This window comes from Gouania willdenowi, chromosome 18 (genome assembly GCF_900634775.1).
Source record: "Gouania willdenowi chromosome 18, fGouWil2.1, whole genome shotgun sequence".
NCBI lineage: Eukaryota > Metazoa > Chordata > Actinopteri > Blenniiformes > Gobiesocidae > Gouania > Gouania willdenowi.
Window position 1 is genome coordinate 18,848,720 of NC_041061.1, and position 23,589 is coordinate 18,872,308.

Below are 23,589 nucleotides of genomic sequence, written 5' to 3' on the forward strand. Positions count from 1 at the left end.
AGAGGTCGTCAAGAGTTCACCAACACCATAAAACCTACAATTTAGATAGCGCAGACACCAGTGAGGCCCTTATATCAGTCTGTATCTGAAGTACCTACAGATTTAAATGGCAGACTAAGACCATGTCGTCCTATTTCAACCCCGTCAAACATACAGCAAAGTGAAAAATGAGCCCAACGCAGGTGTTGTTCGCTAGAATGCCTAGAAACTTTATGATATATGTGAGGTTTACCATGGGGATTTCAAAAATGATTTAGAAGATAGGTCAAATTGACCAAAAGTGATTTCAAGTTGGGGCTGCCAAAAGTTTAAAGCACACAAGCTGATATAAGGGAACACGGTTGGACTCCTTCTGATTAACAAACACATCAACATATCACAAAAAAACAGTAGTTGTTAACTTCAAAAGTGTCTAACTCAATTATGTATTTGTAGGTCAATTTCTAACTTATTCAGATCTTTTAGAACCTGTATCGTGGACCAAGTACAGTATCGCTCTTATTTCTTATTGGTCATCACGCCTGCGCTTGATTGAGCACGTCGCAGACGGGCTTGATGTGTGCGCGCACGCAGCCCTATTGCGTTAACACCACGCACCCACCAGATACTTGACCGGTACAAAAGTGACTTAAAAAGTTCCAAATTCTAAAAGTTTCAGAAAGAAAGAAAGAAAGAAGTTATAGGCTTTTTAAATCTAAAGTTCAGAAAATGTATTTATTTTAAGGATGCACTGATCGATCTGCCGATACTTGCACATGAAACCGATCTATTCGGCCGATCTTAGCAAAGATTTTAAAGTCAGCCATTTTATCTTTTTGCACCACAAGGAAACTTAAAACTCAGGACGTGTTATTGGTGGTTTATGCAGTTTTGTTAGTTTGTACTGTAAATTATTATTATCACTATCATCTAGCTCAAACCTTGAGATTTTCTTTATTTGTTAAACCAAAATACTGCTGGGCACTTTATTTTTTGGCAAAGAGCTCAAAGCAGGTCTGCAGTGTAAGCTGTTGCACACATGTTTTTAAATGTGAAAAATGAAAGACTAACGGAACTGACATAATTTAGTATTTTGGAGAGCAATGTTCTATATATATTTATATGTTTATACTGAATCCCTCTCTGACCTGACCTGGTTTTTTATCCTTTTTATTCTTTTTACTCATGTTTTTGTTGTGGCTAATGCAACATAATTTCATTCAAATGCATCCCTGATGTTATGTTAAATGACAATAAAGGAAATCTATCTATCTATCTATCTAAACGTTCATTTATATTTCAGATAACTGCCTCACGTGCAGTTAAAACAACACGTTTGTATTGTTTCATGGGTATTATTCAATGTTTTTCAATAAAATAAAATTGTAACATTCAAAGTAAGGCCGAACTATTAATAAAACGCAATTTTCTAATCGCAAAGGCTGCCATTTTTTTTCAAAATTTTTCTCCTTGTCTGCACATGCTGTCAAAGGTCTACACTACAAGATGTGCAATCATTCTATATGTTGAAGAGGTAAAACCACAGATTTGTTTGCTTTATTGTTGTATTTTGTGCTTTAAAATGTATATTTTATAAATCTGACATTATTTATTAAATTTATTAAATACATGACAAGAGGCCCTTGAAGAAATAATTGCATGTCAAATCGCAATGGCAATATTGAAGAAAAAAAAACTGCAATTAGATTATTTTCCAAAATTGTTCAGCCCTAATTCTAAGGTCTATGCTGACAGTTGTAAAAAAAATTTTAAAAAAATAAATAAAAATAGGTTTTGGCCAATATCGGAATCGGCAGGTCAGGCTTTTTAAAGGTTGGTGCACCCCTATGATCAAATTAAATCTTCTATTGGTTCATTTCTTTTTCTAATAAAACACGTTTTCTTTTTATTTGTTTAGTTTGATGAAGAAGTGCTAATTATACTAACACAGGTTTTTTTTTTTAGATACCAGCAATAAATAAAAACAGTCCGCAGTGCATGTGTCTGTCTTTCATTAAGGATATCAGAGTAAAAAACAAGCCTCATCCTTGTCACTGCGGTCATCTTGTTTCACCCTCCTTCATCCCTCTCATCCTCCTCCCCCCCCTCCACAGCTTTCCTTTTCCCTCTCCTGTGTCTGTGCTCATCTCAGTGCCTGGCGGGAGGCTCAAATCAGAGGCTTTAAATCCAATCAAATATTCATCAGGTAAAGATCTCCCAGTGTCCCTGGGTTCCCCACCTCTTCCACCCAGCTGATTTTAATTCCACTCTCGCTCCTCCCACTGCAGCATCATCCTCCATCTTTCCTCTCCTCTCCTCTTCATCTTAACCCCCCCCCCCCCCCCCCCCCAATCTGGACGGTGTGTCATTTATTTCAACTTAACCCTGATGAATAAACCAGTGAGTACTTGTGCATTATTGAACACTCTGGCATTGCCGTCTGCGCCCACCACACCTCCTCTGTGCTGTCCGACTATCAGACCACACACAAACAGGCCGCCCTCGCTCCGCGCACAGGGGACGAGAACCAAAACCCCTCACATTGGAGCACCCGAGTGTTACAGGAAGTACATTCACTTTAGAAGTGAGAAAACCACGCACTGAGTCAACGTCCACACAGCAAATAAAGTGCACGCACTGCGGTTCTCCTGCAAAAAAAACTTACAAACTAAAACTCAAACACACATAAACATTTTTCATTTCAGTCAGCTCTTCTATTATTCATATTAGCGGGGCGGGGGTTGTTTGTCTCTGCCATTGTGTGACTGCGAGCCGCAGACTCACTGTTAAGCAAAGCCCCCTGGGGCCCCCACCACCCGGCCCCTCCCTCACCGTACCGCAAACATACCACTGGGAGTCAAACACTGAAGAATACCTTCACATCTATCCGCAGTCACACACACACATGGCTGTACACTGACTTTTCTACCTGTATCTGCACACATACCTGCCAGTATACAAACGACCATCTGTCCCAGTATGCAACAACACTGCAGTCCCACAACAACTGACCTGCTCACCACCATACGTTGCAGCGTCGGTTGGTGTGTAGTCATAGGTGGAGTTTGAGATTCTTGCCGAGGGGGGGGGTGGCAAAAGAAAAAATAGGATTAAATATATAGATCGTCTCAAGATTCGCACAAAACCATAATGTGTGTAACATATACTGTACAATAATAATGTAAAAATGATTAATAAAATAACTGATAATGTTGGCTACAAAAATCGTTTAATGTTGCTGCAGTACCATACATGAACTGCTGGGTGCAGTGTCACTTCACCATTTACGTTGTGAAGGCGAAATACGCAACAGTAGAAGAACCAACCTAAAGTCTCAAAAGTTTGGGACCATTTCAGGTACAACTAACATCTGTGACATGAAACTAACAGTATACTGTATACAGTATGTTAGAATCAAAGCAGTAGAAAACAATTTTATTTAAAAATAAAAAACATTTTTCGAATGAATTTGGGAAAACTGTAATGAAAACTTTTGACCACCAGGGGAGGCAATGCTCCCCCTGACCCCTCGCAAACTCCGCGTATTTTAGGGCTGGGCAATATGAACCACAACTCATACCTCAATATCTTTTCTCAAAATGGCAATATACGATATAAATCTCAATATTTCCTGAACTCAATAAAGTCTGACCAGAAAAATAATTCTGGGTTAAATGTGTTGATGCAAAATGCCACACAGGCACATTTATTAACAAAAAGCTGCACAATATGTACTACTTTTGGCTTTTTATCCTCTAAAGCAGTGTTTTTCAACCTTGGGGTTGCCTGGAATTTAAAATGGGTCGCCTGTAATGTCTACTAATTGATAAATGGAAAAAAAAAAAAGCCCAGACTGATTAAAAATATATTATAATTTTTTTGAAATTTAAAGAAAAAACACAATCTTAAACAACTATTCTATACTTTCACTTTCTTAAATATAGTTCAAATAAAATGCGTTACAAAAATGTCTGAGTTTGTGCATTTTGCCACTTTGTGCACTAAAATATTGAAATGGGCTGACGATCCAAAAAAAATGTTGGCAACAACAGCTATAAGGGACAGCATGTGTGAGTGAGTTCTGTAGTGTGGCTTGTTTTGGGGGAAGGTCTGGGAAGTAATGAAAGCATTCTCTCCTAAAACAAGTATTTTTACACAAAAATATTTTTCAATATAGGCGATATTGTATCACCAAAATAGAAATCTTAAGATACTGTATCTTGAATCTCGATATATTGCCCAGGCCTAATGTATGTATGTACGTGTGAGTTATTTTAAGACACTTCTGTGTATAACTGTGGGCCTATTTTGTCCACCAGTGTGCGAGCGCATAAATTCAAGGCAAAACCCAAGTGGATGGCAATGTGAGTGTGCATATGTTAGAATGGGCATCTCGTGTGTGTGTGTGTGTGTGTGTGTGTGTGTGTGTGTGTGTGTGTCCTGTTTTGTCGATGGCAGCAGAGGTGATTGGAAGTGACCGCGTTGTTTCACTGTCACCCAGCAGACGAGACACCGCAGCCACGTCTCACATCCCATTCACATCAACCACACACCAGCGTGTTTCCGCGTCACCTTGCTTTCCATTTCATCCGCGCCTCCTCTCTTGACTCCTAGTTTTAACCTCTAATCCTCAGACACGTTCGAAATACTCAGTGGTTTCCTTCCTCCATCGTTTCCTGGCATATAATGTTTGAATCTCACGTTTTTTGACTTGAATAATTGTATTCACAAATACCAGCGTGATCATATTTAATAAACAGGACGTGTGGAGTTTGTCGCATTAACCAAACAATAAAATTACACAATTTGAAAATGTAATCCAGACACAGTCAATCAATCATAGAGCATCTTTCTGACAAATTCAATTGGAGATCAGACACAGAAATGTGCTTATGTGATTGAAAAAAGTTAAAAACACAGAAGTAATTTAATAAAAATAATTTAAAAACATGATAAAATAAAAAAAAAGAGTCAGTTGTTGTCAGTGTATCCCTACAGTATATTAGCAAAATGTGCAATCATCTCTCGTTTTAACAGTTTAAGATTAAAATGTTCTAAATTTTGTTCCTAGAACCTCTAAGCCTTTATTTGGAATAAATCAAATTAAATGAAATGAAATTACAAAACAGTGGCCTTAAAATGAACACACTTATAAAAATGAATGAAGTTAATATTTCACGAGTTCATACTTTCTTTTTTTTAATTCAACAATTTTACAACGACTCTAATAATGCAACAATAATTCCTAATATCAGAAGGAAAAACACTTATATTTCTTAGAGCCAAACAAGAAAAAGAAGATTGACTTAGTTTTAAATGAGCAGAATGAGAACGTGAAAGCACAATCACTAAAACATGGCTCCTGAAAAACTTTAAGTCAAATCTAATGACTTTACAGCAGTGAATAGCTCCTCATTCTCCTCTGTAAATGGACTTTAATCATACCTTACGCAACAATGTGAAGAACTACATCTAAACTAAAAGCAGGACTCCCTGCAGAGCTGCACGGGTTATCTTACAAAAACATCCGGATACTCACAGTACAAACATTATCCTCTGTATAGTATGTGTAGTGAGGATAAACTGTGGATTATTCAAAGTCCTGTGGTTACAGGAAGTCGAATCCAGCCTGATTGTGACTGGAACAGATGAGAAAAGATGCTAGGTTGTTATCCCAATGCTAACAATGCTAACACTCGTGTTACGCGATTGATCAGGATCATCAGTTTGTCACTTGATTACAACCACATAACGACAGCACACGTGCTCCACTTGTATACATATTATATTAAAACCAGCTCAAGCAGTGGTTACCAACCTTTTTTAAATCGTGACCCCATTTTGATATCGAGGATTCTGGCGACCCTAAATACATTTTTTTTTTCTTAAACTATAGTTTTTGATCAAGTTTGTTATACTGTATATATATATATAGGTATATATTTTTATACCGCATTTTACTATTATTACTATTATTACAATTATTATTACCTTGAGCGGTGAGGTTATGCCAGTTACCAAGATAACTTGAAAAGTTGTAAACAAATTTAGATGAAATTATCAGGAAAATTGAAAAAATGGGACAAGGAACAGGTGATACAATTTTGGTGATGTTCTGGCTACCAAAATAAAATATACAGACATATATCCCATTCCTTTTCCCATCCACACTGTGGAACTTCTTGTTGATGATGTCATAGGTTCAACTCTCAGAACACGCTTCACTGATGATGTCATCCGTGATCCAATTAGAAAAAGAAGAACAGAAATATACAGTAACTGGTTCTCACACAGCATGATTAGTGACACGGTTTGACAATTAATAATATCATTGATCTTTCAAATGCTAAAGGTATGTTTTGATAATCAATGAATTCAATAGTGTATATAAAATCAATGTAGGACTACAACATAGGGTGGAAATCACAATATGGGTGGAAATGAGCTGCTTGGCGGAGGTCTGTGCTCTCCGAGTGCTTTTCAAATTATTATGATTATGATTATTATTATTAATAACTAGACTTATATTTGACAAAGCAAAACTATAGAATACAGTTGTTTTTCTGAACAATAATTAAAAAATGTCAAAAATACATTTTTAATCACTATTTTCTATTTTTATTATTAATTACGAGACATTTTAAATCAAATGAAACTTTATTCATAGAGTGCTTTTCGTATATAAAATACAATTCGAAGTGCTTGAGGTCATTGAAATTTGACATAGATTAAAAAAAAATTATAAACAAAAAAATTCAACTACCCCACGGCAAAAATCCACAACACGACCCCATTTAAACTCCAGGCGACCGCACATGGGGTCCCGACTCCAAGGTTGAAAAACACTGAGCTAAAGGCTTGTCGTAAAAGTTAGGCCTGCTGTTTTGTGTGTGGTGGGATTCAAATGGAGTGCAAGACGTGGAGAAAGTATAGGTGGACGAGCAGGGAGGTGTGTGTGTGTGTGCGTGCGTGCATGTGTGTGTGTGTGTGCGTTTAACAGAATCAGGTTTACATAAACTCTGACCCGGCGTTATGAATGAAAACATCAATCATTAAGTATAACAAATCAATTTTTCCACTCTCTTCCCTCTCGCCGGGATGCGGAAGTAAGAAATTACATTTAATAGGATTGGAGTAATCTGATTACTTAACAGTAGCATCTGTGATACATTAGTACTGCACAAGCAAAAAAGAAATAAAACGAAACCAGTTTTCTTTTCAGCGAACAAGAGACTTGACACACATGGAGGTGACAATCAATCACAATGTAAACCCTGTTTGTTTCACCTGGGTGCTTGCTAGCGCTAAAGCTAACTGATCGCCCCAGTAGACTTTAACTGGAAAGTAATCTATAAAAGGTTTATCTTAAATTAACCTCAACTGTAAAGAGCAAATGAAATCCCACCATGCTATAGGTTAATTACAACATCATTTCCCTTTGGGTCTTTGCATTGATTGGCACCTTTACACACACGCTCTGTTCCTATACAGGTATAGTCCACAGTGCGTTCTCAGCTTTCACCCCCACGGGGACGCCTCAACACACACAGGACAGCTGTCAAGCTTCACATCACATCAGTGGCAGGATTAGCCGTTATTAAGATGTCTCCGTGCCTCATTAAGGACACACTCGCTCTGTTGAGAGATTATTCTTAATGAATGCACTCACAAGCGATCATGGGATGATATCAATAAGCTATCAGCAGCTCTCTTCCCGGAGAGAAGTGCGTCTACGGCAGTAAGTTTGCGACCCGTCATTGATCCTGACTGGAGTCGTCAATCGATTGGACTGGACTGAGTCGGGGTATTGAGACGGTATTTCTATTTTTGGACACCAGATTGTGAAGAACATGAAGATCAATACTGCTTTGCCTACGAAAAGGCTTTCTACACCATGAGACAATATTTGAGCTTCATAAAGATGAATACTATATTTTCTGTACGAAAGTGTCTATTCGTACGGTTGCAGTACTTACAACCCCCGGTGCTACTGGTACGTTTACCAAAGTACGTTTACCAAAGTACGTTTACCAAAGTACGTTTACCAAAGTACACGTACTTAGGGTTAGGTTATAACTCTATATCGCAACAATTTTTAGGGTTAGGGTTACTGTTAGGTTTAGTTTTAGTCACATGACCTAAACTGGCTAATGCAGGGCGCTGCGTACGGATAGAATGTCGGTATATTGATATTGTACTATAAGCCGCACCTTTATATAAGTCTCTTTCCAAAAAATGTACTATTTTCATGGAAACCTACATAGATAAGTCGCTCCGGGCTACAAGTCTTTGTGCTCAGTGCAGGCCGAGGCAATATATCGAGATTCAAGATATATTGACTTTTCTATTTAGGCAATGTAGAAAATTCCAATATCTATATGGATTTTTTTTTTTCTTATAGCTTATTTTGTATTTAAATACTTGTTTTAAGAGTTGCTGCTTTTGCTACTTCTCAGAACAGCATAAAAAACTCAGTTAGATGGATTTCTGAGTTCGTACTAGACCAGCACTCACACGTACTTTCCTTTATAGGACAAAAAGACTCAAGTGTCACGTTTTGTGCAGCCGTTTGTTAATAAATGTGCTTGTGTTGCATTTTTCATCAGCAAATTTAAGCCAGAATTGTCTTTCTGGTAAGACTTGATTAAGTTAAAAAAAATATCGAGGTTTATATCGTATATCGCTTTTTTGAGAAAAAATATTGAGATATGAGATTTGGTCCATGTCGCCCAGAAACAGTGTTTCTATTTTTGGATAAGTCACTTTTTTATGAAATGAAGTCGCTCCGGGCTACAAGTCATAGGCTGCTTTGTATGGGCTCAGTGCAATAATTAATCCATGTGTCAAACTCAAGGTCCAGAAGCCAAATCTGGCTCTTCAGAGCATCCAGTTCGGCCCACATGAGAAAGTAAATCTAACAAAAAAACCACAATAATTATGTAAATCAACAAACATTTCAGTTGTAGATATCTCAGTTCCTACAAATATACAAATTCAATGAAACTCCACAATATTTGCACGACTGACAGTTTTCCCACGCTGCTCATATCACGATGACCTGAAATTGTTGAAGTAACTCTAGGTTTTTCCGAAATCCTGCAATATTCCTGCAAATTTTCCCGTATTCAATACAAATTGGTAAGTTTTTTTATTGTCATTATTTACTGTAATCATGCTACTGCTAGCCTGCTATCATAACTGTGGTCGGCTTTACTTTACCAGCTAGAAACCACAATCTGTTTTATTCCCTAGATGGTGATAATGATTCGTTAAAAAAATCAACAGATAGGTCCCTCCAGGGTACAGGTGATGTAAAAAAGTAGCGACCTATACCCCAGAAAACACGGTACTTAAAAGAGGCAAACGTAAATCGGAGAAACCCTACATTTCAGAATTGCAGTAAAAAGTTCAAGTGGCAAATTTGATGCAGTTTGACAAAAAAAAAGTTCATTTTCAATTGTTATTTGGTCGACAAATTTCGATGAAGAAATGGAAGCGGTGCATGTTTAACTACCTCAAACCATTACTGGCCCTTTAATCCTAAATGATATTCAGTAACAACAACTGTATGTTCTTTCTATGCTGATTTCTTTTACTTGTACAAAGGTACTATCTCAAGTCCCTTTTCCCTACTTTCTATTAGCTACATATTAAAGCAGTCCTTTTCCATTAGCATGTTCATTACGGTAATTTAGCCCTGTAGAAACTATTTCATGCTCCAAAACCAAGAATAATTTGTCTGAAATTTTACTGAACCCTGAAATTGGTCAATTGGACTCAGAGAATAACAGCATGGTTAAGTGAAACTCCAGCTACAGGATACTTTGTTTCCATTCTCCACTGTGTTGTTGCTGCTGCTGCTGTTGTTATGTTTGAGGGTGATTTGTCACACTGTGTGAGATTTGTTCCCATTTCCTCATTTCTTCTCATTATCGAGCCAGACTTCCTCTGTGTATAAATGACACACAGACAAAGTGAAGACACTGCACCAAACCTCGCTATCTCACCTGCTTCCATCTAATCGGAGTAAAATGTCTGTATGATATTACTGCCGAAGAAATATGCTCAGTCCCTCGTTTCTCTCTCCACAAACACTACGGCGAGAAGAAGAAGAAACACGAGCGCACCTGACAGTGCCAAACAAATAGAACAAAAAAGAAAAAAAAAAGAAAAAGGCATAAGGGACTTCACAGACTTCCAGAGATCGTACATTCTCTTTGTCTTTTTTTTTTCCCCCTCTGAGCCAGCTCTCTCCTGCTGGCTTCACCGTTCTTTGGGATATTTTTTACAGCAGCGGACGAAAAAAGAGCATTTGCACACCTGAGTGAATAAAGCTTGCAGGTGCGTAGGAGGAGAGCTGTGGGAATCAAACGGGGGCTCTCTCTGGCTCTTTGTCTACTCGTTTCACCCTCTCACTACTCAAGTGTTTCTATTGGACATTCATGGGCATGTGGGAGTGTGTGCGTGTGTGTGTGTGCGTGTGTGTATACATGCACACAAGCTCATTTTGAGCTCTGGTCTGTATTTAAACCATAATCAACCCCTATAGGTTGAGGTAGACAGAACCTTTGTGTGGAGATTTTTCCATAAGATACGGAGGCTTTGATTGGCTTTGCCTTGATGACCTCATCAGGCCGTTACATGAAACCTACTCCAAACAATCAATTTTGAGTAAACCAAAACAAACTGCGCTGCATCATTTGCGGTCACGGCGAGGATGGAGGTAACAATAAACAGGCCTTGGGTAGATGTAGCCATACCTCACTCAACACCAAAGCCAACATAATGGGCAAACCCAACAACAATACAAAATATACTTAAAAGAGGACACCAAACCAAAAAACCAAATTCCCCACTACCGCATGGTTTTCTTGAAGGGAAAAAACCCTTCAAGTTGAGATGTTAGCAACATGTGCTCATATTTTTTGCAGTGTGTGTCCTGTACAGTATCAGCCAGTGGACAGGATCACCCAGAATCCTTAAACCTAATTACTCTGAAACACCCACCCAATCAGCTCCACCATCATGGAAATAAACACATTCAGGCACAATCAGAAATCATCCATGCAATCATAACAAATCCCCCCACACACACACACACACACACACACACACGAGCATGAAGCTCAACACAATCAGTCTTTCACATTTCGAACTCGAACCTCTTTGACTTACCGATGATGTAGTAGTCGTGCATGCTTTTGAACTCGTGGCCCCACAGGTTTGGCGAGAACTCCTGGAACTTGATGGTGAAGCGGCGCTCTCTGGTTGGCTCGTCGCAGGTGAGGACGATGTTGGGCGGACCCATCACCTCGCAGCGGTCCGCCTGCTCCCGCGTTGCAACGAGGTAGAGCTTGTAGAACTCGTAGTCCGGCGTGGACCGCATGGTGTCCAGCGGAGGGCAGATGAGGTCCAGCCGGTCCCCGATCTGCGGGTACAGGATGTAGCCTTTGTCATCCCTGAACCTGTAGAGCAAAAAGAAAAGGGATCATTAGTGAACCAAGTATTAGCACTTGCTTCTAAATGAGCAACAGATGGCCCATTTTTATGGTTTACTTCGTTTTTTTCTTTTACAAGGTGGAGGTACTTCTGAGGTGGAGCTGCTTTTTCGTTAACGCAACAAATAAATTCTACCACACAAACTATCCCTTGCTGACGTCAAGAAAAATGTCCGAAAATATAACTACCAGTTGATGGTCCACATTGGGACAATAACTGCAGTAGAAGTGCATTTTTAATTTCAGTTAGGAGAAAAGCATTCGTCTGCACTCTTCTCCAAAGAGTCCCAAGGAAGGAATCCAGAGATATTTTTGAGTGATTGGAATATGTTGCCTTGGAGACCGTAAATTCTTAAGTAGTCAAATGAATGCAAAAATGGAATCCTGGAGGAGCGAGAGCGATGGTGCATGCACTGTTTTCAAGGGGGAGGGATTTTAATCAAAACCGCTTGATTTATTTGACAGTAACAGGATTGAAAAAAAGCACATCTATCAAGAGGAATAAAGAACAATACACAATTATTTTCTAAATATTTTTAAACTGGTTTCCTTTGATTAAATGCACACAGAATTAACAGTTTTTTTCCACCCTTGGGGATACATTGCTTTGTGGCTCTAAAGGTCCCTTAGATATTCAGTGTTTGTTTCAAAATAAAAACTTTCAAATAACTAATTATTTTAGTTTTGACTCTGTTTATTACAAAATATAATAAAACCAAACCACATGTAGGTCACTTCGCCTGGAGCCAGTTGGGGTTCAGCGTCTTGTCAATGAGACCAGCTCGCAAGACTAGACGATGATCGCAAGAGTCAAGATCAAGTCAAGGTTAGGAAAAAAAAAACCCACAGGTTTGACCTTGAATAAATGAGGAAAACTGTAAAATGCAACAGATGAAGAAAACCAAGGACCAACTCAAGTATTCAGCCTTTTTTTGACCCAACAAACACTCGCCTCAGGGGAAACATTTATGAGAAACAGTACATGCATGTGTTGTTACTGCTTGGGAACAGATGTGTGTTACTTTGGTCGTCCAAAGCTGGAAATAGTTCCTTGAAGTATAATACGCAGCCTTAAGGGGTACATTACTGAACCCCAAAGAAACACACACCAAAACCACACACACTCATTCTGAAAACTACTTCCAATATGTGTTCAATATCTAGAGTATCATTACAACATGAAATCCAATAGCTACTCCACACCTCCACGAGTACGGCGTCCGATAACTCTTTGTATAGATTTTGACTGAGTCAATGATCGTTTGCAGATCATCCAAAGCAAAAGGCCAAATATTAAGAGATGGCCGATGTTACTTGCCAACTGATATTATTGGCCAATATTTGCCAATAAATGTAATGTTGGTTGACATCTGCATTGTTCTTTTCCAGCGATACTGGAAAAACCAATGTGTTGTTGAAAACAAATATGGCACTTTTTCCATTACTAAAGATGATGTTTATTTATGGAATACATCCAGTGGGGTATAACATTAAAAGTAGATTTAACGTGTCATTTTTTATGGAGATATACAGTATATCATGTTATGGAGATTAATATTGGGATTATCAGTTAATAGGGGTGTATATTGCCTGGCATCTGGCGATACGATTCATATCCCGATACAATACGATACGATATATCCCGATATTAAAGTATAAGGGGATTATTGTGATTTTCTTTTTTATATATGACTTAAGAAACAACTAATCTGTAAATGTGTACACCTTCATGAGAACATTATGTATAAAATATATTTTATTGGCATATTTTACACTTAAAACATTGACATTAACATGCCATGTGCCAACAATTTAAAATAAAAAAAGTATCATACAATCTGCCGGTGGCTTTCAGACCAACTTTGACTTTAGCGCAACTTCACTGAGGTATATGCCTAGAACAACAAATAAATGCAGAAAGTTAATACTTTCTTTTTAGATTTTATTGAATAAACAAAAGCTGGTCAACATGCCCAGGTTTCAGTGCACTTCTTTGTGCTGTTACAGTGGAAAAGGCTTTCCTGGTTAAATAAAGGTTAAAAAATAAATAAATAAATAAAAAAATCAATATGAATGGATTTAGAATCGATCCGAGACTCGTGCGACATAATATCGCAATACATCGATTTATTTATTTATTTATTTTTTCAACACCCCTATCACTTAATATATTATCATAATATCAGATATCAGCACAAAGCTAATATCGAACATCCCTACTACCTTTTCAAAGCAGTAGATGTAATGGTGGCCAGAAAACGCTTACTTCACTCGTCCAACAGAAGCAATAAGACAGAACGACGAAAGTAGAAATCTATTTATCAAATTCTTCCTCTCAATACTCATAAACTCAGGGAGCTTTTTCATCGTTTATTTTGTACCTGGCTCCTTCTGATGTTGGAGTGAGAACTGAGGTTGAGAAAAATATACTGACGCAGCTTTTCGCAGCAGATCAGCAAATCAAAGCTGCAGGTGCAACATCTCACGTATGTACAGTTAATGACTTTGCTAATTAGCCGACTCGATGTGGTTCTGATGGTGGTTGTTGGTTGATGAATGTGCAAACGTGTTCCTCACAGGCAAGCGAACAATGTGACACCTGCCCTCAGTGGTTCTCAAACTTTTTTCTCACTCAAGTACGCCCGTTCTCTTCTTTCTGAATCCAAGCGCCCCCTTTGTCCGACGACAACATTTGGCTCAGAATTCTGTGAAAAAAACAACTGTAGAACATAATGATGGAATGAATGGGTGATAAAGAATCTAAATGGAAAGAAAGAGTATTTAGTGCCTCTTGATGAAATGTACAGTATTTCTATAGTTTCTATCTTTTCCAGTCATCTCCCTCCTGGCCTTTTTATTTTCACTTCATGTTATAATCAAGATCATTTCTCTCATGATTTCCTGTGTTTTGGTCTCACTTTGTGTATTTGGTTGTTGTTTATCTGTTTTTATTATTATTCAGTATATTTATCTCCTATTTTTTGTGTTTGTGCTGTCATTTTTGTGTGTTGTTAGCATTATTTAAACTATTCTCTCTCAGTGTGTGTGTGTGTGTGTGTGTGTGTTTTTGGTGTCGTTTGGTTGTTTTGTATGTTTCTCTGTTATTTTTGTCGTGATCTTGTGTATTTTTCTCTCATTTAGTGCATCTTGAGTGTGTGTGTTTTTGGTGTCATTTTGTGTATTTTGTTGTCGTTTGTCTGTTTTTTTTTTAATTATTATTATTCTTTTATTGTATTCAGTATATTTTTTTTCTTACTTTGTGTTTTTTTTGTTGTCTTTTTGTGAGTTGCTGGTAATTACCCCCTACAGTGCCATCGCGTACCCCTAGGGGTACACGTACCCCCATTTGAGAAACCCTGACTTATGGTAAATCTGCAGCCCAAAGGGAGTTCATTTAAACAAACTACACAAAAGTAGGCAAGGATATGGTTTGTAGACCACATTATTGTGTTATATTGACATTGACAGTAGGCTACAGGGCTTTAACATGCGTTGACAATAGTTAGCATTAATGCTAACGGGTAAACAGTAAACACTAAATATATCCTGCAGTTTATAGAATCCTATTTGCTTTAACAGCATCCAAAAGCTCCGTCCCCACCTCGTTCTACCCCACAGCCATCAAAACAATCTCTCCCTGATAAGGCCAAATACTATGAGTTATCAACTCAGCTCCTGGGGCCTGCAGTGACTTTCCCGCGTCATGCTAGCACGCATGGCTAACAGCGGGGGAAAAGTGATCCAGCGCGCACGCCGCGTTGAGTCTTATCTCAGGTTAGAATAAATGTCATCGCTGACAGAAAGAGGGGAAGTGTTTATAGCAGTAAAAGTTTTAATGGCGGAAGGAGACGAGCCTGGATTTATTTCCCCGACTGTTAGCTATAGCGTCCTCGCAGAATCTTAAGTGACATTTTGATGGTGAAGGTGGGAGGAAGAGGCAGCGAATGCCTGCGATGCTAAAGAGCTCGTTCTTCTGTTGCCTCTGACTCAGAAGCTTTTTCTGCATCCAACAAATCCACAGAAACTCTCGGGAGTTCTAGCTAAAAAAAAAAAAAAAAAAAAAAAAAAAAAAAGACCTGCCTAATTATTCTTTCTCGTCTGCTGTCAGGCAAGTGTCTGAGCGTCAGAAATAAACAACAGATGATAACAAAGCACACATAAAGACAATGAGCGGCACTAAGTAACTGCCCTGTCAAAATACATAAGTTAAATACGGCTCATATTAAATGTGTAACAAGCGACAGCTCTATTTGTTCCGTTAAAAGCACTAACAACACACTTCGATTGTTTAAATCAGCCAACAAAGAATCCTCTGAAACCATGCTCAACAATTTTACGTGAAGCTAGATTATATTCCTTTGTTCCAAGACGCCTAAATAAATACTGCTGAAATTTATGGCATTCGAGTCGAGCCATTGGCTCCCAAGTAAGGAAACAGACATGAATTATATTATGTGGACAATGGCTACGTTTACATGAAAGTTTTAATTTCCCTTTAATTCAAAATAAAGTGACCTTAACTGAACTAAACTTAATTACAATTGAAAATGGTAATTCTGAATTAAACTGAAATCTGAATTATGTGGTTTATTCCTGATATTTGAATTATGGGGTTTATTCCTGAAATCTGAATTATGTGGTTTATTCCTGATATTTGAATTATGGGGTTTATTCCTGAAATCTGAATTATGTGGTTTATTCCTGATATTTGAATTATGGGGTTTATTCCTGAAATCTGAATTATGTGGTTTATTCCTGAAATCTGAATTATGTGGTTTATTCCTGAAAATCTGAATTATGTGGTTTATTCCTGAAAATCTGAATTATGGGGTTTATTCCTGATATTTGAATTATGTGGTTTATTCCTGAAAATCTGAATTATGTGGTTTATTCCTGATATTTGAATTATGTGGTTTATTCCTGAAAATCTGAATTATGTGGTTTATTCCTGAAAATCTGAATTATGTGGTTTATTCCTGATATTTGAATTATGTGGTTTATTCCTGAAAATCTGAATTATGTGGTTTATTCCTGAAATCTGAATTATGTGGTTTATTCCTGAAAATCTGAATTATGGGGTTTATTCCTGATATTTGAATTATGTGGTTTATTCCTGAAAATCTGAATTATGTGGTTTATTCCTGATATTTGAATTATGTGGTTTATTCCTGAAAATCTGAATTATGTGGTTTATTCCTGAAAATCTGAATTATGTGGTTTATTCCTGATATTTGAATTATGTGGTTTATTTCAGTTTTAATTCTGAATAAAATAATTCCTCGATCTTAATTCCGCTTTAAATTAATTCCGGTCGTTCTGCGCATGGTCATCCTATCGCGATGACGCGCTGGTGACGATATAATCCAAGATGGCCGCCCAGACTAGAGTTGAGATTATTTATTGAATAAGAGCCTTAAACGACAGATATAATAAAAAAAGAACAGTCTTCTGCCTCCCTCCTCCGCTACTCTCTCTCTTCTCCTGCTCAGTGGACGAAACTGTATGTTTCTGTCGAGCTGCTGCTTCAAAACTACAATCAAAATAAAAGTGAAAATAGTTCTTATTATGTGGACTTCTATGTTGTAGCCGAAAATAAAAGGTTAGTTGTGTTTTTTCCCGATAGACGTGATACGTCACGTTTGCACCCTGTCCAATCAGAACCATGTAAACCCTTGTTCGGAATTACTATTTCCAAGTAAACATGAAGCATAACACTCTGAATAATTAATTACTTGTAACAAGGGCCAATATGAAGCAAAACCGCCAACAGATTTAGTTGAATTTCCCACACCATGTTTCAAACGGCGCACTTTCACCCGACTTTCTATTTGCTTTGATTAGAACAGTGTTTTCCTTTGAAAATATGCTTTGAAAAATGCAACAATGAAAACTCGTGAGTTTTTTTTCTTCATTAGGAAGAAAAGACACAAGGCTGTCTGGTTCTGTTTTTCGCTAAAGACTGAGGGGGAAAAATGCATCATCTTGGCCCCTGGAACTTTCTTGTCTTTTGAATTCAACTTCAATCATAGACATTTCTGTCTTGTCTTATATGTGCCTCCCTGCAACAACTTGGCCTGTGGCCCTTATATGACTCAACAGACTTAATGTCAGCAACTATGCGCAGACAAGAGGTCTCTGTGGCTACGAACTGATGCTGGAGTTTCTAACAAGAAGCTGACAGACAGAAACAATGCTTACAGCGCCAACATAAGTACACATACTGGAGTTTCAGAAAATAGATTAACTGTCACGATGTAATTATTCGGAAACATAATTTAGTGCTTAAAAAATGTACACTTCTAAAGAATGGGTGGTTATCATTTTAAGAGGCCTGTAATAATAAAGTGCAGAAAAACGTGTAGAACATTCCAGGAGATGGGTGGGTAGGGTTAAAACAACAGAAACTAAATTAATGTGGTTAAAAAGTTACAATAACACTCCATCTATCTTGTTTCTAGTGGGCTATGCATTGACAATTTTGACAACAATTTTGCAAAAGCAGCAGAACAAAATACTGATCCTTCTTTTTATTTTTGTGAGCTGTACCCATGAGGTTAAAACACACTAGCCCTATAGCAGACAAGGACAACTGGCCGCCTGGGGGCCAAATCCAGGCCCTCGGTCTATTCCTGTGCACAAAATGACTCCAATAAACAAACAAAATGACGGAAAGGTAAATAAATGGACAACAGAAATGTACAAAATTATTGCAAATCCAAAATGACAACAAAAAAGTGCACAAAATGGCTCCAGGAATATTAAAAATGACATCAAAAAGCCGCCAAAAAAACAACAACAAAAATACACAAAATTACTCCAAAAACACACAAAATGACTCAAAGAACACGCAAGATGACACAAAACAAATAAACCAAGAACACACTTAAGGACAACAAGAATACGTCTGAAATACCAAAACAACACCCAAAATACACAAAAATATACTCAAAAAACAAAACAAAATGGAGAACAAATATAAAATATATAGACAAACTCTGTTCTTTCCAGTGTAAATAGATTGGTCATTGATAATGTGGCCCTCGGATCAAACAATTACATTTTTGTGGGCTCTGCTGTGATAAAAATTGCCTGTATCTCTCCTATAGTTTCTGCTTGTTATGAGTACAATAAAAAAGAACAATAATAATAATAAGAAGAAGAAGAGAAAGGATATAGGAGATGGCGTTACATTTATTAAATATGTCCCCCAAAAAATGTACTTCCATGTGACAATGCAAATGGAAAAATTAACTATACCTTGCTGTGAGCTTCATGTTAAAAAAACAAAAAAACAAAAAGAAAATGGAAACATGACAAAATTGACATTAGAATTACTCAAAGCCTGTTTCCCCCTGCAATGCGGCTGTGTGCCTCACATTTTGGGAATCGTTGCTTCTTGACGTCTCTAAATTTATGGCTTGATTTTCATTTAATGGGTTCCAGTCTATAATAAAGTAGAAGCCTGTGACACCAATATTTCACTTCTACCGCTGAGCATTCCTAGTTTCTATTGGGAAAAAAAAAAAAAACACTGCAATAAACAGAGAGAAAAACACTGAAGAAGAGCTGGGAATCAAACTGACAAACTATCGTCTCAGAAAGAAAATACTGTATTGATGGACCTCAAGCCAGTGTCACATAAAAAGGCAACTTATCCACGATGATAAATCTGTATTTGTTACAATAAATTCTGGACAAGAAAAAGTAACAATTGTCTTAACGTAGAGCAGATACTTTAAATCAAGTAATGCTAGGTTGGATCTGATCTTTCTCCACTGTGACGATGAGCAGGTCATATCTCACCTTTTAGCACGGCGCACAAAGAGTGCGTAAATCAGAAAAGCACTGATTCTGTCTACGTGCTATTTCCTCTCCCCTTACGTCTGTCACTGCGCCTTCATCCTAGCTACGCACTGTGGGTGGAGCGAAGCTGAAATGTGGGCGTTTCCAGTCAAATGTAGCCTTAGATGTATTTTCCCGTCTGCTTAAGTTCTGGGTGTTGATGACAGATGATGATGATGATGACGAGCTAACTGTAGCTTAATAAAGTTACATTGTTCTTCAACGAATAAGGCCCTTCAAATTAAAAGCGGGTGTTAATCATTTTCACGAATTTCAATGACATTTAGAAGTGTTAGGAAAGTGACATAATTTGCAGTCCTTTGTAAATGAACCACATCAGATCGCCTTCATTCACAGACTTGAGCATGTTTAGCGCCCTATAAAATCCATTTTATTTTGTCCCAAATACAATGTTTTCCATGTTATTTTTTTAATTCAATTTTTTATAAATATTCTATCAATATTTTTCAGAAAAAATGTAATTTAAAACCACATTTAAAGGTAGATATACATTAAGTTGTACTGACATGGATTATTCTGACTGCTCCTTTTTAACTATTTATATTATGTCATATAAAGATGTATGAGAACAGCATTATTGTCACCCAATGGTTTGCTGAATCTGAACCAGTTTATTGATTAAGTTTTGATCAACTTAAATTAAACGATCCTGATGACATCATTCTAGACATAATTATTAGACAAAAACAAATGAACACATGGCTGCATCAGTTATTTAGACTAGTGGCCAGAATATTTTACAGAATTATCATTAACCTACGATGTTTAAGACTCTACAATCCATGGCATCACAGATCTATTGTAGCACTGATGAGATGTGTTGCTCAAACCCAGACAAAATCACAGAAAAATACATACAAGGACAACAAAAATGTACAAAATAACATCAAAAAGCCAAAAAAAAAAAACCCAACACAAAAATGAACCTGAAAACAAACCTCAAACAACAACAAAACACAAAAATGACACCAAAAACACACAAAAGGAGATACACACCGAAAATAAAACCACGTTTGCAGCGCTTTATGAGAAACGGGCGAAGTTTCACAGACACATGAAAGTTAAGCGGGAACTGGTAAGCTTTGTATTTTAGAGTGAGTGATGAGTTGCGTAGTTTTTTGGCAGTTTAGACTGTATCAGGTGGCCGCCTTGACCTGTAACAAATGTCCTTTGGTTCACGATGACGTCATTTCATTCACATTCTGTCATTTTCCGCGTTTAACAATAGGTTCCGTTTTCATTGGTCGATTCCGTGATTCCATTCACGTGGAAATTATAGGGCCCTATGCGTCTATTTATGCACGGTGGACATGTCAGGAGTCTGTATGGGAGAATACCCTAAGACAGTGGTTCCCAAACGGTGTGCCGTGAGGCAAGTCCAAGGGTGCCGGGGGATTTTGGGACAACCATCCATAATTATTTAGTGCCCTGTAAAATCCTCGTTAATGGAGTCGGACGGAATCACAGAATCCACCAATGAAAAGGAAGGGTTTTTTTTTAATGGGGGAATGTTTCCAGGGACCGCTCCCCTCTCATCCTGGCAGCATAAAACAGCTCCTAAAACACCCAAAACCCTGCGTCTAAACTGCCAAAAAACTACGCAAATCATCACTGACTCCTAAATACAGAGCAACCAGTGCCTGCTTAACTTTACTGTGTCTGTGAAGCTCCGCCCATTTCTCATGCAGCGCTGCTCCATTAGAACATGAGCAGTTTCACTTGCTCTGAGTCAGTGTGTTAACAACATCTCATCTGTGGATAAAGTTGTTTGTCGCTGTGGACGAGACCATCCATTTGTTGTTGTTTTAATTATTATGGTCTGGAATGATGTCATCAGGATCATTTAAATTAGTGAATTTAAATGGGGTTTAAAACTTAATCAATAAACCTGATCAGATTCAGTAATCCATTGATCCCTGAGTGGAATTTGCAATTGTGTGACATTAATGCTGATCTCATACATCTTTATATGACGTATATATAATTAAAAAGGAGCAGTCTGAATAATCCATGTCACGACAACTTATATCAACCTTTTAATTGCATCTTACATACAATTTTGTTTAATTATGAGGTTTTTTTTTTTAGTTATTAGTATTTGTTTTGTTTTCTCACAGGAGTTCAAAACTAGTGTTTAATGTTTCTAAAAAATAAAAAAAAAACAATGGAATGAAAAAAAATTATGTGGAAAACACAGAATTTGGGGGAAAAAAAAAATAAAACAGATTTTATAGGGCCCTAATTATTGCAATATAGAACTACACAAACATTTTTTTAATGTACTACTTTGTATGCAGTTGTTTCATAATACACAGGCAAGCTACACCTAATTTTTAAAAAATATTTTGTTAATAAATACAGTATTTTATGAGTAATAAAGTTGTCTGTCACATTTTATTTGGCTTTCGTAAATAATTATGCACATTTACAGATATTGTACATTGTATGAGTGATAACACGTTATAAAGGCTATTTTGCACAATAGTTGTGCCTTCAGATTTGTACTTGTTCCTGTGGTGTACCTTAAACACAAAAAGTTTGGGAACCACTGGCCTAAGAGATGCACACATACCTGCATGTGTGTGAAGAAAAAAACCAGGAGAATAGGGCTCTAAATGTCTTACACCTTTTAAAAAAGGAGATATCGGCTTTGACTTTTTGCAAGTTTGACTGGCAGCAAACTCCAGAGGGACAATGAGGAATGCAGCCTGAACGGCGAAGTATTATCTGAGGCCTGCTGGGAAGCCACTGTTCCCCCTCTCATTACCCAGGTCACTGAGGGTTATCAGGCAATACTTAGAGTGGAGAGCCAGGCACTCAGCTTCACTCAACACATACACACATTTCACCTTACTGGCAGCTTCACACGGGCAAACACTTGTGCCATTTATAGAATAGAAACTGTAAACATGCTGGTGGCTCCCGAGGCTTTTACAGCAAGCCTGGAACACACGAAATCTATTCACCACACACAGAAGCCCTCACCAATTCCCTTATGTTCAGCACAAAAAGATTTTCCCCAACACATTCACCCACATTCAAGCACACAGGTTTCCCTTTTCCTCAACATCAACGCTAAAAACCATCATTACACACATGTTTTTCTTTTTTTTTTAAAAAAAAAAGACCAAACACCTTTTTTCTTTCTGCGTATAAAACAGATATCGGATGGCATCCTGAGTCAGAGAACTGCGTTTCAGAATACCGGAGAAAAACAAACAATTGCACACGAAGGGATGGGAGAAGTGCCACCGGGCAGGAGCAGTGCATAAAAAGCATGGACAGAAAGAAAGAGAGAAATCATTGATGTGTGAGCGAGGAAGGCGGGGGTATGGGAGGTGAGGGGCGGACTAGGTTTTTTTTTTTTTGTAAGGCAAGGTTTGTGGCAACAACAAAGAAAAGACACAACCACAGACTAGGCGATACGGTAAAATACTAGCCGGAAAGCGACAGTGAGTTCCAGCTCAGTCTTTGCAACAAAACTCAATATGATGTTGGATTTGCTGAGTTAACCCTGGTTAACTTGCTGTGCATGTACGTGGAAGACAGAGTCTGTGGGGGGCTATAAAGAGCGGCACATAGTGGGGGCTTGTCCGGATCTCATTGCGCGGTATAAAGAAGAAAATTGAAGCTTTTTATCTCAGGGTTTATACTTTCCACTTCCATTTGCACCAGGCCTTCAGTGTAAACAAACCTGGACTGCACTTCTATCACAGGCACTTGCACCCAGTAGCTGGTGTTAGGTCTATCTAAGAGTCGCTTCCATCCAGTTTCCTTTGAATCAAAACCGTTGTAATTCCCTGTGAGCAAAGAAGTTAAGTGAGCTGAACTTATAAACAGTTTATAGAGGTCGTCTGTGACTACATCTAGAAAAAAAAAAAAAAAGTCATCCCATTCTGTCACAGCCCACGGCAAAACTTGTTTTCCCTTAACTACTTTCTTTTCGGCTGCATTTCCCCCTGAGACTGACACTGTTTTCATCCCTCAGTGTCTGCATGTTGTTTTTTTTCCCCCCCTAATTCTGTCTCGCTCTCATCTCTCTCACTGTCCACTCTCTCCATCTCTTTTTCTCAGCCGAGAACAAAAGAGCCATTCATGTGGCCACACTTTGAAGGGTTGTAGAGGGCCAGAGGTGACACCGAAGGGGGAAGGGGAATGGGGAGGGTAAGCTTTCCCAATCTTTTCTTCACCAGAGCTCTTTTATGAGGGAAGAAACATCATTTTCTCAACCCAAGCGCCGCCCTGCCGC

General features: G+C 38.0%; 1 protein-coding gene across 1 annotated transcript in view; it reads right to left on the reverse strand.

Annotated features, from left to right (window-relative positions):
* Positions 1–23,589, reverse strand: part of LOC114480290 (ephrin-B2-like) — a 125,244-nt gene that overhangs the window by 52,917 nt on the left and 48,738 nt on the right. The window contains exon 2 of the mRNA XM_028474293.1: positions 11,155–11,444. Within this exon, the coding sequence (XP_028330094.1) occupies positions 11,155–11,444 (290 nt within the window). The remainder of the gene's footprint in view (positions 1–11,154; positions 11,445–23,589) is intronic.